Here is a 17,125-nt window from a genome sequence, read left to right as displayed (position 1 = left end):
CTCAGTCTGAAGTTCCTGCTGATTAGTTCTTCTTCATGACTGATCTGTGTATTCAGCAAACCGTACATGATCCAGTAATCTGACACGAGACCAGTGCTCATGAATAGGATGTATTTATTTCAGGATCTTGTACAAGAGGACCTACTGTGTTTTAAAGTTTGAGTTATGACACAGTGGAATACCTCATCATGTGTGGATATAGAATATACACGTAAACATAGAATCAAGATTTTGTGAGTAAATGAGTTATATATCTCAATCTGGCATTGAGACTTTTTATGTCCCTAGTTTGTCCCAAGCATTCAAGCAGTGAAACAGGGACTAATAACTTATTCACAAGACACACATCAGCAGCATGTACTATGGGAGTGTTTAGTAGCACACAGAGGGCCCTGTAGTTCATGCTCAAGCTGTTTTGTTTGACATTAATGTTTTATCCGGATCCTGCCAACGCCAACTTCATTATTCAAACTGTGCTTTGGTCCACTGCGTCTTCGAGTGCCCTGCTTCTGCCAGCCTGTGGTCATCTCCACAAGGGTGGCACGTGGCCTGGTACTGTATCACCAAACAGCAAGGCCATCTGCCCATACATCACCAGTGCCAATTCATGGTATATGCTGCCACCTAGTGGTTGTTCTGTGATACATATATTTTTCTTCACAAAAAAAGGTGAAAAGTGTTTCTGATGCAGTCGTTTTTAATAAAATGTTAACTTACAGCAACAAATTAGGGTCAACATATGTGTAATTTCTACGGGAAACTTTAAGTATCTTTATAAATATTGTATTTTTGCTTCCCACATAATGGCTGGTATTTCCTGTGCAGTCAAGTGGTTTTAAATTCACATATGACTTGCAATGATAGCTTATATTGCTTTAAAGGTGTTGATCACTTATAGGATCAGTTCTGTATGGAATATTTGGTTCATAGCACAGAATACTAAAGTTTCATGGTTCTTGAAGTGGTTTTCATCTTTAGTTGTCTTCAGCTGTGCTGCTCCCTGACCGCTGCTGTGGTGTGTGTGTGTGTGTGGGCGTGGCTGGCTAAAGGCAGGTGCTGTACACGGTGACCTTCATGCTGATGTCTGTGAGCAGCTGACGAGCGTTGCTCTCCAGCACGGCCAGCTGCTCTGCCTTGGACTCCAGAAGAAGCTGGTTGTCCTCATAAGATCTCTCCAGCTCTGGAAACACACAAGTATGGCTTGATGTGGAACGCATTTAAAAAACAAAGTTTTAAGATTGAGGCCTCTCATAGTCTTTATTCGAGTCAACTGATGCTTTGAGCCGTGTGGACAGTACTCAGGTTGCCTGTGTTTGGTGGTGTGGATGGGAGGGTGCAGTGGGAATACCTCGCAGTCTCTGGAGCTTGTCGCTGGTCTGGGACAGCAGCTCTTTGGCCTCTTCCTGAAGTTCCTCTGCCCTCTTCCTGGCGTCAGACACGCCTTCTGCCTTGTCCCCCACCAACTCCTCCACTACGATGTACTTATCCTTCACCTCTGACTCAAACTCCTACCAAACCATGCACACATAGCTCTGGATACATGTAATGGTGTCTGCATGCGTTTGTCTACAAACCGTATACATGTGGATGTGTGTGCGTGTGTGTGTAGATGTGTACCTGCTGGGCCTGGTCTGCCTCTTGCTTGGCCAGGTCAGTGATGGTCTGGGTTTGTTCAGCTTTGTGGCCGCTCTCCAGGCTGCTCTCTCTCAGCAGAGACACGTCTCTCTCCAGCTGCAGCAGGCGCAGCGTGGTGTTACTCAGCTTCAGCTCCGAGTCTGCCGTCTCCGACTCCACCTGGCGCACACACGCACACGCACGCCTTTAGAGACCTACCCTCTTCAAAGCGCTGTTCTCAGAAACCTTGACACTTCCAAACATCACTCACGGACGTCAGAAGGTCGAGCGTTCCCTTGGTGTTGTTGCTGGCCTGTTTGATGGCGTCGACGGCAGCGTTCTGGGCATGCTCGGTCTTCTCCAGGGCTTCCTTCACTAAATCAGCTGTCTCCTTCATATCAGACGCCTCCTGGCTAGGAGAGACAGAGGGGTTGGAGTGTAGACAGCATGTCATTACGTGTATGTGTTCGTGCAGGCATACCTGTGGGTTTTGGCGTGCGCATGCCTGTGCGTGTGTGTGTGTGTGGGTCCATGCGTGTGTGAGTGTGTGATTTACCTGGCAGTGCGGGCCTGCTGCAGTAGGGTCTCTGCTGTCTGGATGTCCTTGGCACTCTGAATGAGGACGGACTCCACACTGGTCAGGGTGCCCACCTTCTCCTTGATCTCATTGGTCAGCTCCTGCAGCTGGGCCGGCGAGGTGGGCATGTCCAGCGCCAACACCTCATTGGCGACCGCCTCAATCACAGACACGTCTGCCCGCTCGTCTGCAACACAATGGAAACATGTGCCCTCACTACACAGAGAGCGAGAGAGACCAAGAGAGAACAAGAGATGACGAGCGAGAGAGAGAGAGAGAACAAGATGTAGAGAGTGGGAGAGTGAGAGAGGAGCGAGAGACAGGAAGTGTGTGCGTGACGGAGGGGAAGAGAGCTCCCTGTTCGGCTCACTGGTGAGGAGGTCTCGTATATCCTTTATGAGGTGGCGCAGCTGCTGGTTGCTCTGCTCCACTCTCTCTCTGCTCTGGTTGGACTTGAGCAGCACCTCCTGAGCCGTGAGCTTGGCTTGGTCTGCACGCACCTTCGCCTCCCACACCTAGAGGGCGACACGGTGCGCGTTAACGCCACGACAACAGACCCAGCCGACTCTCGGGAGGAGGGGAGGAGAGATGACACACGTCTCACCATCCTGGAGAGCTTGTCCACTTCCTGCATGGCAGTGAGGATTTCCTGATCCAACTCCTTGGAGGATTTCAGGGCGGTTTGTGACTTTGTGACCAGGCCCTCACAGCCCTCGCCCCCACAGTGGTGTGTGCCGTCCTCCCCTGCGCACCCCAGCCCTCCACAGGGGGACCCATCGCACCCCTCCTCACCCCCCTCAGCGCCGCACGTCTAAGGAGAGACACAGAGCACCAGACACGTTGACGCTAACATACTGCTAACAAATAACGACGTCTATAACGGCGCCAAGTTGATCAAATCAAACGCACCTGCTTGCTGAGCCCCGATAGGTCGAAAGCATCCAGCTCTTTGGTCAGCTTCTCCAGTTTCTGCGTGTGCCTCTGCTGTTTCCGGTCAAACTCCTTCTGGCTCTTGCTCAGTTTGTCCTCTGTGGCGCGCCGTAGTTTTGCGGACTCCTCCACTGTGTTGCCAGGGTTAGTGGTGGAGACGTTGGCCCGGTGCTCCGCCATGCGAGACTCCAGGTGGGCGGTGGTGATGCTGTCCATCGCTCCTGCAGGTGGTACACGGTGGCCAGGGCCACGAGGGTCTGGTCAGGGCTAGCAACTACCACTTCACCATAAGCCTTCTCCCTCATTCATTCAGCGCCTATAGGACTCTCCCTCTCCCTCTCCCCCCCTCTCTCACCCTGGATGTTGGAGTTCTTCACGTTGTCCACCTCCTGCCGGATCTCTCTGACGGAGCGCTCCAGGTCCTCGGCCCCCTGCCTCAGGGCGTCCAGACTGGCGGCGGTCTGGTTGGCATCGCCGTGGAGATGTGAGAGGGTGTCCTCTGTCGTGTTCAGCCTCTCGTTCAAGTCTGCCACCAGCGACCTATTAAGGATGGCATCATGTTGGGAATGTGCCGGTGACTGAGGAGGGGAAAAAAAGTAAAGTACGTCTGGTGTGTGTGTGTGTGTACGCACGTGGTCCGTAGCATCAGCTGCTGTATCTCCTCCTGCAGTTGCCAGGCAGGGTTGTTTTCCAGCAGACCTCTGACAGCCTTGGCACTGCTCTCCAGGCTGCCCACCGTCTCCTTGTAGGGCGCCGTCACCCCAGTGGTCAGGAGCTCGCTCACGTGCTCATCTAGTCGCCGCGTCTGATTGGTCAGTTCCCCCACCACGCGGTCCCACTCGGCGAAGCACTGGTGGCAGCGCTCGCAGGCCGGGAACTCCCCCTGGAAGCCGCGGGCGCACTGGTCACACCTGGGGCCCGCCACGCCCTCCACGCACGCACACTGCCCCGTGGTCTTGTGGCACTGCTCCCTGGCGATGCCCCGCGGGTCGCAGTCACACGCTACAGAGAGACAAAGGGAGTGTTTGAGTCAAACACACACACACTAACACACACACACACACTGTAAAACTCATGCCTCAAGTCTGAACGGGATCCTGGATCAGTGATAATGGTAGTGATAACAGCTGTGCTCTAGAGATGTCCATGGAGGTGTGTGTGTGTGTGTCGTCCCAGACAGGCTGCCCCCAGGGAGGCAGAGGGAGCACGGGGCCCCTCCAGACAGATAGTACCCTTATGAAGACATACGAGAGCATGTCCAGCACCTCTAAGATTCCCCTAAGGAAATGAAGAGTGTGAATTGGTGAATAAACACAGGGTTGACCTTGACCTTTGACCCCTGTCTTGTGCTACGTTACCGACCTGCCCACAGGAAGGGAGGAGAAGAGAGATGGAGTAACTCACAGGGAAAGAATGTAAAATGGAGGGAAAGGAGAGAAGGTCAGTGGTTAGCACCACTAACATGGCCCTTGGGTTTGATTGATGAGGGTTGATGGTAGAAGTGCGCAAGTGTGTTTGTGTGTTTCTCAAAAGTTACAGAGTTCTACATAAACAAGGCATTTCCACACTATGATAACATGCTATTGTAAACCACTAAAATGATCATTTAGACAAATTACATAAACACACGGCACAAACAATTGTCTCTTAAATCACACGTCACACACACACATCATGCTTGCCAGCTTAACCTCTCACATCTAAATCTGACCATGATATGAACCTCTTAACCTTGCCACAGTGTCAATTATGTTAGTCACACAGACCCCCTCTCTCACTATCCCTCTCCATCGCTCGCTCGCTTTTTGCTATCTCTCCCTCTCCATCCCTCTCTGTTTCTCTCCCACATACAGTACACCCACACATACTATTTCAATGATGTACTCTCTTCATTTCCCATGATTCGTCACAGCAGTGCAGTGTAACAGTCTGTGAAGAGTGAGGGCAGAGCCAGGGGTCCATCTGGCTTCACAGGCTGGAGGGTAACACTGCAGGACTGATCTGGGCTTCCTGAGCTGCAGGCTGGGGAGCTGAAGAGGGGGCATGACGAACATGGGATGCCTTGGAATTCTGTTGGAACATCTGGTTCTCATTCCGTCATGAGAGAGAGAGAGAGGTCCTTCCCAGAGTCTTCTCATCAACAGACTTTTTTTTCCCTCTGATGTTTTGGTTTTCTCTATCGCTCTCTGTTCTTCCTCTATGTCTCTCTCTCTCTTTCTGTGTCTTTCTCTTTCGGCCCCTGCCTCGCTCTCTCTTTGTTTCTCTCTCTGGCTCTCTCTGTCTCTCTCTGTCTCTCTATGTTTCTCTCTGTCTCTCTCTCTCCTTTGTGAGGGTGTGCCAGCTACTATGAGGCGTGCATTTCTCCAGCTGGACTGAGGGAGGAGAGCTGGCCAGATTGTTGTTCAGTTGTTCAGCAGATGATGAACCAGGTCTCGAAGAGTGAGAGTCCGACCAGTCCTAATGGATGACACTTACACGCTGGGACTGACAACACAAGGACAGGACAGAAGCCTGGAAACCACGCCAAGTCACCACACATACACTGTGAGGCAGATGTCCTACATACACACACACACACACACCCATAACCACATACACACACAGCGTGAGAACACTCTAGAAGCCATGGAAAAACAACATAAAACAGCAAAGCTGCAGAGTCACTCTAGGGAACCACTGGTCATGAGAACGAGAACTGAGACTGTTTACTCAAACCCCACTCACAGAGAGACACAGAGGGGAAGAGAGAGAGAGACACAGAGGGGAAAAGAGAGAGAGAGTGCGAGAGAGAGAGAGAGAGAGAGAGAGAAGGGGAAGAGAGAGAGACATTAAAACAGTCTACAGACATGGTAAGAGACGGCACAGATGGACAGGAAACTGCATTTTTCAACAAACATATTTCCTTTCTGTCATACATGCAAAGTATGCAACCATGATGGACCTACACACAAAGACACACATGTAAGCCCTCATGGCTGCTCTGTCACATGCTTCAGGGACTGGGCGGGGACTCACCATGACATTTGACCTTTGGCTCTCCCCAGAACAGTTCTCTGCACTCCCTACATGTCCTGCCTCCGAACCCAGGCCTGCATGAGCACTGCCCTGTCACCTGGAAACACACAACACGTCAACATGGAACACACAACTCATCCACATGCCTGTCAACCACACGCCTGTCATCCACACGCCTGTCATCCACACGCCTGTCATCCACACGCCACTCATCCACATGCCTGTCATCCACACGCCACTCATCCACACGCCACTCATCCACACGCCACTCATCCACACACAACTCATCCACACGCAACACATCCACACACAACTCATCCACACGCAACACATCCACGCTTGGCACATTATCCACTTCATAAAAGCTGGATCGTTGTGTTAACATGACCCATACACACACATTTACTCAAAAACAATGGGCCACTAATGTTGGAAAGAGTCCCCCCCACCCCTCTCTTCTCTAATGTGGAATGTGTGTTCAGTAATCCCAGAGAGTATTCTTTCAGACTTCCTTCCTCTGTGGAGCTGAGCCAGGAAACACACAACCCTGGTAGTTTCTCCCCGTGATTGTGTGTGTGTGTCTTTAATTGTGTGTGCGTACAGTGTGCAGCCTGCTGTGTGTGTGTGTGTCAGTGAGTAAGAAAGAGAGATAAGGGAGTCTATGGTTAAACTGAGTAAGCAGTGAGAAGCTGGATCCATAGGCTACAGTGCCAGGCCTGGTGAGTGACAGGTCGGAAGTACGGACCTGACCAATGGGGAACCAGCAACTCACCTCATTGCAGGAGGAGCTGAAGGAGTGGGCGGGGTGACAGTCGCAGGCGTGGCAGCCGGCTCCGCTGGCTATGTTCCAGGTGTCAGGAGCACAGTGGTCACAGCTCTTACCCACCACGTTGGGCTGGCAGGGGCACTGGCCACTCTGGAGGTCACAGTGACACTCGTCCGGAGCAGGGCAGGCCTGCGATGCCGTACCTACAGCGAAGCACATACACCCTGCCGAGGAACAAGGAGTCAGGTGGCTGAGCGGTTAGGGAATCGGGCTAGTAATCAGAAGGTTTGATTCCTGGCCGTGCCAAATGACGTTGTGTCCTTGGGCAAGGCACTTCACCCTACTTGCCTGGGGGGAATGTAACTGTAAGTCGCTCTGGATAAGAGCATCTGCTAAATGACTAAATGTAAATGTAAACAAGAGACACATTCTCTCTCGCACAAACAGACACATATTGCTGTACTCTTAAACAATAAAAAAATAAAAATAATTGTGCTCACTTCTGCAGCTCTGGGTGGCTGCGTTGCCGTGGTAACCGGCTTTGCAGCGATGGCAGTTGGAGCCCTCTGTGTAGTACAGGCATCTGAGGCAGGCGCCCGTCCGAGCGTCGCAGGAGCCCGGGTCGTGCATGTCGATGTTGCTGCTACACTGGCACGGCAGACAGCGCCCCCCGGGCACCTGGGGGTTACCGTAGTAACCCGGGGCACACTCGTTACACCTGGGTCCTGGAGAGCAGATGGAGACAAGGCTTCAGGAACGGACATCACACACACACACACACACACACACACACACAAGCACCCCTATCATACAATTAAAACAAAGTCAAAGCTGGGTTAGGATTACCCACTCCATTCCAGATGCACCTGGTCAGGTCTCTGCCCAGTGTCCAGCGGTCATAAAGCTGGTTGATTCTACTGGTACACTGGGAGAGGTATCTGTGCTGTTTCCCACACACTCTCTCTCCCTGTAGTTAGCCTAGCTCTACCTGCCTATTAGGACAAAAGGGAGGCCTGGCTCTATGATTACAGGGTAACACTGGCCTTTCTATGAGCTGTGCTATGACAGGTGTGTGTGGGGAGGAGAAACTGGAGTTTGAGTGTGTGATGAGAATGTGGTGGGAAAATCAACTTCACTTGATGTGCTTTGTGTGTGTGGTTGTGTGTGTGTGTGTCTGTGTGTGTGTGCTGATATCTACCTCTGTATCCTGGGCTGCAGGCACACACCAGCTGCTGGGAGGGGAGCTCATGGTAACATCCTTCTGCAAACTGCCGTCCGCTCCCTGGCCCATCGGGGCACATGCACGCGCGACACTTCCCACCAGCACCCAGGACCGGGTCACCGTGGTAACCACTCAGACACCTGCAAGAGTTGGGACAGGGACATGATGGGATACACACACTCCTAGACACTTACACCCTTATGGACACATACACACACTCATCGACACTCAACACGACACACCTATTAAAAGGTATGAAAGCTGTGAACGGTGGCATGGTTAGCTTTGGTACCTCTCACAGTTGTGCCCGGTGGTGGAGTCTCTGCAGTCCTGGCAGTCTCCAGTCTGGGGGTGGCAGTACTCGCTGTGCCCGTTGCAGTGGCAGGGCCGGCAATGTGGGAATCCCCAGAAGCCTGGCTGGCAGTGGGCACAATGCCGCCCTGTGGCCCCGGGCACACACTCACACTGACCTGAGGCCTCCTGGCAGAAGGCATGGACCGATCCCTGGGCATCACAGCCACAGGCTAGGGAAGACAGAGGGGGGGAGAGAGGGGAGGGGAATGACATGGGGAGAGAGGGGAGGGGAGGGACATGGGGAGAGAGGGGAGGGGAGGGACATTGGGAGAGAGGGGAGGGACAGAAGGAGGTGGAGAGAGGGAGGAAAGACAGGGACAAAAACAAGGGAAGGGAATGGAAAAATTACAGTATGTGGTTCAAAACAGAATGGAACAAATCCTCAGCCCTATGTGGTCCTTGCTGTTGACCTCTGCCCCCTGCCCGGCCCTCACCTCTGCAGCCTGCTGGGCTGAACAGGTAGGTGGCAGGGGCACAGTGGTCACAGTTCCTGCCCACCACGTTGGGGCGACAGCGACACTGGCCGCCGCTGGGCTCACACACAGCACTGAGGGCACCCTGGGGGTCACACTGGCACGCTACAGAGAGAGGGGGGGGGGTGGAGGGGGGGATTTAGTGAGGGGGTTGTTGGGGGGGTGAGGAGGGAAGGGAAGGGAAGAGGAGGATGAAGTATTTAATTAAATGATCGTGGAATGTTACATTCTCAAGGCTATAAATCCACTGATGATAACACACACAAACCCCCCCCACACACACACACACACACACACACACACACACACACACACACACACACACACACACACACACACACACATGTTCCTACCCATGGCTCCCTGGTGCAGCAGGGCAGACACGCTAAACATGTAGTCATTGCAGATGTCGGTCATGGGGCTCTTGATGACGCTCTGGCTGTTCTCCAGACAGCGGTACCTCTGGAACGTGTCCCACGCTCCCTCCCCCTGGCTGCCCTCAAACATGTCCAGCTCCCGCACCCGCGGCATGAGCACCAACTGAAGAAAGGGGGGGGGGGGGGGGGGGGGGGGGGGGGGGGGGGGGGGGGGGAGCAAGAGCAGAGGAAGATATATAGAGATACGTGAACAAAGCATTGATGCAGCAATACTAAATGCCACAGACTTATGACGCTGTGACTTCTCTTTCTGCTTCTGTACTGCATGTGTCTGTGTGTGTGTGTTTTCGTGTGTACTCACAGAGTCGATGAGTGTGTAGGGGCTCTGGACATGGCCGAGCGAGGAGTAGAGAGGTAGACTCAGACGCATGGTGTAGTTGTAGCCCTTCTCCAGACAAACAGGCCTCGGCAGCACCACATGTCTAACACACACACACGGACACACACACAGACACACACACAGACACACACACAGGATGGACGAGAAGGATTCAGAATGGGACGACGAAAGACTAACAGACCAACTGACCAACAACTACACTGACAGACAGAGAGACGGAGAAAAAGACCGGCAGAAACACAGAGAGAGAAGTTGAGGCTGACCTGGATCCTGGAGGCAGAGAGACAGTCTGCTGGTCTCCGCCTGGTATGGAGTTAGCACACAGACTGCTGAGGTCTGACGGGTTGAAGACAGGCCGTTCCACCCTCATATTCACCTGCTCCCACTGCTGGGGCAACTACAGCAGCACACAGAACACAAAACGCCTTGATGCCCGAAAGGATACACGTGGTACCAACATGATGTGTTTGTTGATGTCACAAAGGGCGTGCGGTTCTCTGTGTGTGTGTGTTACCTGCGGTTCGTAGCGGATGAGCAGGTCATAGTCCATGGACTCTGGGATGTTGTTGATGATGAACTCCAGGTGAGCTCCTTCGGGGACATTGACAAAGCCCATGCCTGTCCAGGTGGGGCTGCGATCCTGAGGGTAGGGCCTCGGAACCACGGTCACTCCCTGAGAGGGTGGGGGGAGGAAGACACACACAGAGACAGTGAAACACACACTTGGCTTCGTTGAGAATGACCCACACACACTCACACACACACTCTCTTTCCCACACACATGGACACTCACAGGTCCGTGCTTGGCGTCCTCTGCCTCGTAGATGTAGTGGTCCAGAGCTATGAAGTAAAAGCCAGACTCCACCTGGTCACAGCGCCGGCCAAACATGTGGTCCCTACACACACACTGGCCCGATAACGGGTTACAGCTACAGGGAGACGGTGCAGAAAGTTAGGTACGGGAAGAGCAGCTAGATATCCTAATTGGATCCAGGTCCTGATTGTTCAATGCTAATATAGGCTGCCTTTGATTGGTTAAAAACATACCCGTTGTGAATGGCTCCACCCTGGTCGCAGTCGCATGCTCGACAGCCGTCCATGTGATTACTGAGACCCCAGTGTTGTGGCTGCAGTGGACAAGAGTGGAGTTACAGACAGACACTTACACACGCACACACACACGCAAAATAGTCAGTCCCTTACCAGACACTGATCACATCTCCTGCCGGTGACGAGGCGCTTGCAGAAGCAGTTTCCTGAGTCCATGTCACATAGGTTTCCCCCCGGCAACGTGCCCATCGGGTTACAGGTGCATGCTGCCAAAACACACACAGACACAAACAATTAGAACAGGAAACAACTTGTGTGAGTGTGTCCCAGTGTGTGTAGCTTTGTTTATCAGTGTGTGTGTGTGTGTGTAGCTTTGTTTGACTCACACAGGCAGCCCTGGGGGTCCCGGCCCAAGCCATAGTGTCCCTGTCTGCAGTGGTCACAGCGCTCTCCCTCCACGCTGGCCTTGCAGCGACACTGGCCAGCAATCAGACCCAGGGACACGTCCGTCCGCGCGTCACACACCCCCCCCTGCAGCGAGCCGTCCGGGTCACAATTACACGCTACGGAGAGGAAGGAGAGAAGAGAAGTGGAGGGGAGTAAGGAAGAGAAGAGGAGGAGGGGAGTGGAGAGGAGAGGAGGAGGGGAGGACGGAAGAGGAGAAGAGGAGAAGAGGAGAGGAGGAGAGGAGGGGATGGGAGGAGGGGAAAGGAGGAGGGGAGGAAGGGAGTGGAGGAGGGGAGTGGAGGAGGGGAGTGGAGGAGGGGAGTGGAGGAGGGGAGGGGGCAAAGAGGAGAAAAAAGGAAGGGAATCCGTTGCGGCTTGCACTATATTTTCTAGCACCGATTCCATCTGTATCTACCTGGTATTTACCAACTATTACGTCATCAGAAGAGGCACTTCCCAGCGGTTCAAAGAGCTCAACACCAATGCTAAAGGCCCTGGTACCAGGTGGTGTGTGGAGTAGAGCGTCTCTAACGACCCAGAGCTAGAAAGGGGGTTGCTGGCATACGTTCACAGAGGCGCGGGTCCCTCAGGGTCCTGTGGGGGTGCTGGTAGTAGAAGGGTCGGCACTGTTCACACTGACGGCCCATGGTGTTGTGCTGACAGTCCTCACACACCCCCCCCGTCACGTTCCCTGTAGACGTGTACACTGCCAAGTCGAAGTGGCACTTCCCAGAGTGCTGGTTGCATTCACACTCTGAGTGGAGGGGGGCGAGAAAGAGATCATGTGTTAACACTGGAGCAGTCACAGGAATACACCATGTGTCTGTGTGTGACGAGAGTGTGTGTGATGAACGTGTCTGATGTGTGTGAGGCTGTATGTGTAATGCGTGTGTGTGTGATAAGTGTGTGTGTGTGTCTCACTTTTGCAGGCGTTTGTGTTGCGTCCTTCTGCAGGTCTCCAGGGTTGGTCGTTATAGAAATCCTGACAGAGCTCACAGTTCAGACCCTTAGTGTAATGGTTACACATACAGTGGCCATGGACCTACACACACACACACACACACACAAGACACATACACTAGTGTCAAACGCTAAACCTTATTGGTGAATCAAAATATGACACAGCGGTGTATGTGTGTGTGTAAGTGTGTGTGAGACTCACCATGCCCTCAAAGTCCACAGTTGCACGGTCAACAGGGGCACACTTGGAGGCGTGGCCATAGCAGAAGCAGTTGCCACGGACGACCATGTCGTAGAGAGCGTAGTAGTACTTCTTGGTGACCTCATCACGGGAGTCCAGCAGGTTGTCACCCAGTGTGTGCAGCTGGGTGAACTTCACTCGTATGTTTGTTATCTTCAGCATGTCTACACACACATACACACACACACACACAGCATGTGTATAACCAACTGTAAACAATCTTCAAAACACAGAGGACTTTCGCTGAAGTAAATGAAGCCATTTTCCCATTGGGACAGCAGCTGGATACTACATTGATGTTTCTGCACAGAGGAGCTCTGTCTGTAGCTGTCTGCTAGGGTCCAGACTCATCTGTGAAGCCTGCTTCTGAAGTCCCTCACACACCCTACACACACATTCACCACATGCTTCACATGAGGCCCCAGTGTGTTTACGCTTGTATGTGAAAGAGAGTAGAGACAGAGAGAGCAGAGAGAGATGTGCGAAGGAGTGTATGTTTCAGTGTGTATGGGGACCATGTAACTTCCAGATGTGAAATTCCATCGGAACCCCCAGACTATCTGACCTTTGTTCCGTGCCGTATCACCTTGACTACGACTACAAATGACTTAAGGCTATCATTAAATGTATTCTCATAATCATATGCATTAGAAATGTTACAAATAGCCCTTTTATAACATCTCAATGAGAGGTGTAAGAGTCCCCAGGCATTATGTTGGAGGTACTCACTCTGTATTCTGGTGCTGTAGGGGTCTGCGATCTCAAAGGCCGGGTCCAGCACACGGAATATCACCTAGGAGAGGGGAGGCACGGAGAAAAGGATGACCCCTTTTCAAGCTAGCAACCTAGAACCACCTCCTTCACTCTCCGACACAGACACACACACGCAGGCTGTACACACATATATCAGCGTGCATACACACACACACACATTCGTGCACACACGCATACACACCTCTCCCTCCGTGGACGGCTCAATGTCGGAATAGCGCGAGTCACAGATGACGTCGTCCACTTTGACCACGGGTCCCAGCGACACGCCAGGGAAAGAGGCTTCGCAGTCGTAGCTATAGTAACGGTACACCTGCCATGTCTTGCCAAAGTCCATAGAACGTTCGATGACCATGGACGCTGGGCGGAATGTCTGCCAGACACACACACACACACACACACACAACACATTCATACATCATAAAAAATGAACCACTTCATCGAAACACACACATAACATGCAGTTTCAATAAGTGCTATGAGTCACAGTGGTTCTAACTAAAGGGATGGACAGGAAGATACATTATTGAAGTGGCGGGGCACAGGAAGGCAGCAGAGGTACAAGGATGTGAGCTTCACACACAAACACCAGCAGAGTAGAGACGAGAGTTTTACTGCATGGCCCCTCCCCTTTTTCTCTCAAAAGACCAGGAGAAGTTTCCACATTCCTCCCCCACAGCTGTGAGTGTGTGTTTACCTCTGTTTGTGAATGTATGAGTGTGTGTCAGTGTGTCCACTGTAAATGTGTAGGAAAGGGTCAGTCACCTTGAAGGTCATGATGAGGTGAGTGAAATGAAACTCTGCTTCCAAGTTCAACTGGATGGTCACGTTCTCCACACCTGCATCCAGAGGAAACACAAGAACATAGGTCTAACAGGAAATGCACACATACAGTACACACACACATGCACACGTACACACACACACACGTGTAAACAGACCGGTCTTCCTTCCACAACCATGTGACGAATCAATCTGTTGCCTTGGCTGCAGTGGTGGAGGGGTCGCTTAGTGAAAAATGTGATTCAGAATTTAGAAATCCCGACCTCTCCTACGCTTCTTCTCCCTCTTCCTGGGACTCCCAGACCATCTGGACGGCTGGCCACTGATCCCCCCATAACTCAGACTCAGGCGCCTGATTTCCAGCACTTCGCTGAGCTGGCTGGGTGGGTCGACTCTGAGCTGGGGTGTGTGAGTGAGTGTGTATTTTGGAGTTGAGTTTTCTTTTCTTTTTTTTTTGTGTTGGTCTTAGTGTGAAGGTTTTTGGGACATCCTGCTCAGTTCTCATCTTGTCAGGTCAGAATATCCCAGTCTCTAATAAGTGTAAGTGTGTGTGTGTTAAAGGAAGCATTACATTTGTGTTTCGGCGGACACACACATGTTCCCAAAGTACCATCTGTTCCTCTGAGCACACCTGGCTGTGACCCCTCCCCTTGGGCCTGCTCTGATTAGCTGGCCTGCCCTGTGATCTACCGTTCACTCATTCCCGCCTCCTGTTCCCATGAGAACACACACAGGATGTTCTCACACACCCCTCAATATGTCAAGACTCATCCTGGCCATGATGCTCTCATTTACTCCCTCCCACTGTCCCCTCCAACTAAAACACTGTAGATCCTCCTCTCTCTATCTCTGTCTCTGTCTCTCTCTATCTATGTGTCTCTCTCTGTCTCTCTATGTCTCTCTCTCTTTCCAATTTCTCTCTCTCTTTCCAATTTCTCACCATTCTCCGACTGCCACCAGGTTTTGAGGCGGTTGTAAGCGAAGGTGGTGACCACGTTCTCGATGGTGTGGCTGGTTGTGTGATTCGTTCGCTCATTGTACATCTTCCTGGAGTCACACACAAAACATTTCTTCTCATCCTGGAAGAGAGGGAGAGAGAAAGTAGCAGCACAACGTTGCTTGTATGTGGTACAAACGAGGCCTAGACACACTGTATGTTGACACACACACACGTACTTGTCACCAGAGTGTGCAACTTTCACAATCTCTGAATTCAGCCAACTTCAGCTATGTTGAAACTCAACCTCTAAGTGGTTCCTCTCCCCCACCAGTCTGAGTCTGTCCCAGTCCCCTCTTCCTTTTAAACAAGAATGTTCCTGCACACCCAGCAGCGCCTCCCTCCATGGATAAAAACCCTCCACACAAACCCCCTTCTTATAGCAGACCCCCGGAGGGGTTCTGACTAAACGGAATATCCCTGATCAAGCCCCCATCTTCACTCCCCAGTGTTAAGTAGACAGGACATTGATTGTGTGGCACACAGCACGTATTGTGAGGGGGAAATGCCAGCCCTCCCACTCGGCAAGACATCATGGAGACTTTCCCTCACTCACATTGCTCAAATATTACACTTTCAGCATTAATAAAATATGAAATCACAAAACTGATGTTGAAAGTATAAAGGCGGTCTGTGTGGCTTCATCCAAAACATTATGTTCATTTGGCTGTTATTTCCTCAACAGACTCTTCTCAAGCATTCACCGTCAATGCATACATCTATAGATCTGATCGCGGGCCTGCCTCACCTCCAGGTGGCCGACAATGCAGAAGCGCTCTGGCCGCTTCATGCCGCATGTGGAGGAAGCGGTCAGCTGGTGCGCACGGCCGATCAGCAAGTCTCCAGTAGCGGGATAGCAGCTGCCCTCGGTGCAAACGTCCCCAAACTCCGGGAGCTGCGGGACGGCTCGACACCCGAGAACTGCGCATGAAAGGCAGAGAGGAGACAGTGGGGAATAAGTATGAATGGGGATATGCTAGTGTAGCACTGAAGTTCTAGAAGCTATAGGCCTATATGGCCTACTGTAGACTTTTAAACAAATAATATTGAATAGCCAACCAGTTAAAAAAATATATTTATTTGCTACGGTCTGTCTATTATAATACACTTCCGTCGAAGTAAAACTTAAATCGGGCAGCAGAATGCATATGCTGGGCCCACAGTTAATTTAATTGAAATCACATGTTACTCCCTTTTTAATCAATCCCAGGAGGAGGAATGTTTATGAAAGCAGGCTGTTTTATTCCGAAAAAATGGCATATATGTCAGCGTGCATTCATGTACAAAACAGCCTCAGAAAACCCTGAATAACCATTTTTGTATCCGAACCTAGGCGCGCTATGTTCAGCTATCCAATATGAAAGCAATATCTTCCTAGTTTACCACATAAGGATTAACATTTGTCCCTCCTTAAATGTGCTGGATGACAAGTGGTACACGCCGGAAAAACAGTAAGCAATATAATACAAAACAGTTAGATTGTAAAGCACACTCTTTACACAGACCAGTTCCGTTAACATACATACGTTTTTGTAAGGCTATATGAATAAGTTCCAGAATAGAGGGAACGGCACTTACTGAGTATGGTTGCGATATGAAATATCAACATTTTTCAATGTAAAACATTGATATTTCGCCTCTGGGTTGATGTCAGCGGGTTTCAAAGCGGTGAGTGAGTAAATGTGTTTGAGAGGAGGGAGTTGTCACGTACTAGATCGGAGCGAGCCCCCAACTTCGCATCCCAGGCGGCCCCCACCCCTCTAGCTAAAACAGCAACTCTACATTGAAACTTCAATTTTCATCGCACTTAAGTTACATGAAAATCAGCTTTTATAGTTGAAAACTTAGAATAATTTGTGGAGGTATGCAAAAGATGTGCTTATACTTAGATCCAGGAAAAGTGAGCCATAAGATTGGTATGTGCATTATATTTACATGATAATTTGATTCGAACTGTATTTAGACAAAATATTAAGGTAGGCCCTAATGAGGATCTGCCAGATTGATAAAACTCCTTGAATTGCTCAGCAGATATCCCTACTTTGGTGTACACAGCTGCATTGTATCTGGGACAGGCAGTCGACAGTTATGTGTTTATAAACTCATCAGGTGTTTTCTAACATCCTCAGCTGAGTAGCCTAAGGTAAC

The 17,125-nt window shown here is 51.2% G+C and overlaps 1 protein-coding gene across 2 annotated transcripts; it reads right to left on the bottom strand.

The window, feature by feature from the left end:
- Positions 1 to 94: 94 nt before the first annotated feature.
- Positions 95 to 16,695, bottom strand: lamb1b (laminin, beta 1b). Of its 2 annotated transcripts, XM_047023299.1 has the most exons (33): positions 16,556 to 16,695; positions 15,726 to 15,898; positions 14,921 to 15,059; positions 13,963 to 14,036; positions 13,382 to 13,570; positions 13,156 to 13,219; positions 12,388 to 12,590; positions 12,147 to 12,267; positions 11,791 to 11,979; positions 11,165 to 11,341; positions 10,932 to 11,044; positions 10,776 to 10,855; positions 10,522 to 10,657; positions 10,243 to 10,401; positions 9,992 to 10,125; positions 9,690 to 9,810; positions 9,305 to 9,491; positions 8,913 to 9,056; positions 8,417 to 8,648; positions 8,101 to 8,264; positions 7,403 to 7,627; positions 6,909 to 7,126; positions 6,137 to 6,233; positions 3,754 to 4,123; positions 3,477 to 3,661; positions 3,101 to 3,342; positions 2,796 to 3,002; positions 2,562 to 2,706; positions 2,171 to 2,378; positions 1,886 to 2,027; positions 1,618 to 1,794; positions 1,349 to 1,508; positions 95 to 1,180 (listed from the first exon to the last, which is right to left on the bottom strand). In XM_047023299.1, exons 1-33 carry the CDS (start codon positions 16,584 to 16,586, stop codon positions 1,044 to 1,046), a joined length of 5,343 nt encoding a protein of 1,780 aa, XP_046879255.1. In that variant the 5' UTR covers positions 16,587 to 16,695; the 3' UTR covers positions 95 to 1,043. The 2 variants fall into 2 exon arrangements, with proteins under 2 accessions (XP_046879255.1, XP_046879256.1); XM_047023300.1 differs by lacking the exons at positions 15,726 to 15,898; positions 16,556 to 16,695 and adding an exon at positions 15,157 to 15,174.
- Between the last annotated feature and the right edge of the window lie 430 nt (positions 16,696 to 17,125).

This window comes from Hypomesus transpacificus, chromosome 7 (assembly GCF_021917145.1).
Source record: "Hypomesus transpacificus isolate Combined female chromosome 7, fHypTra1, whole genome shotgun sequence".
NCBI classification, from domain to species: Eukaryota; Metazoa; Chordata; class Actinopteri; order Osmeriformes; family Osmeridae; genus Hypomesus; species Hypomesus transpacificus.
This window is presented reverse-complemented; position numbering and strand designations above follow the sequence as displayed.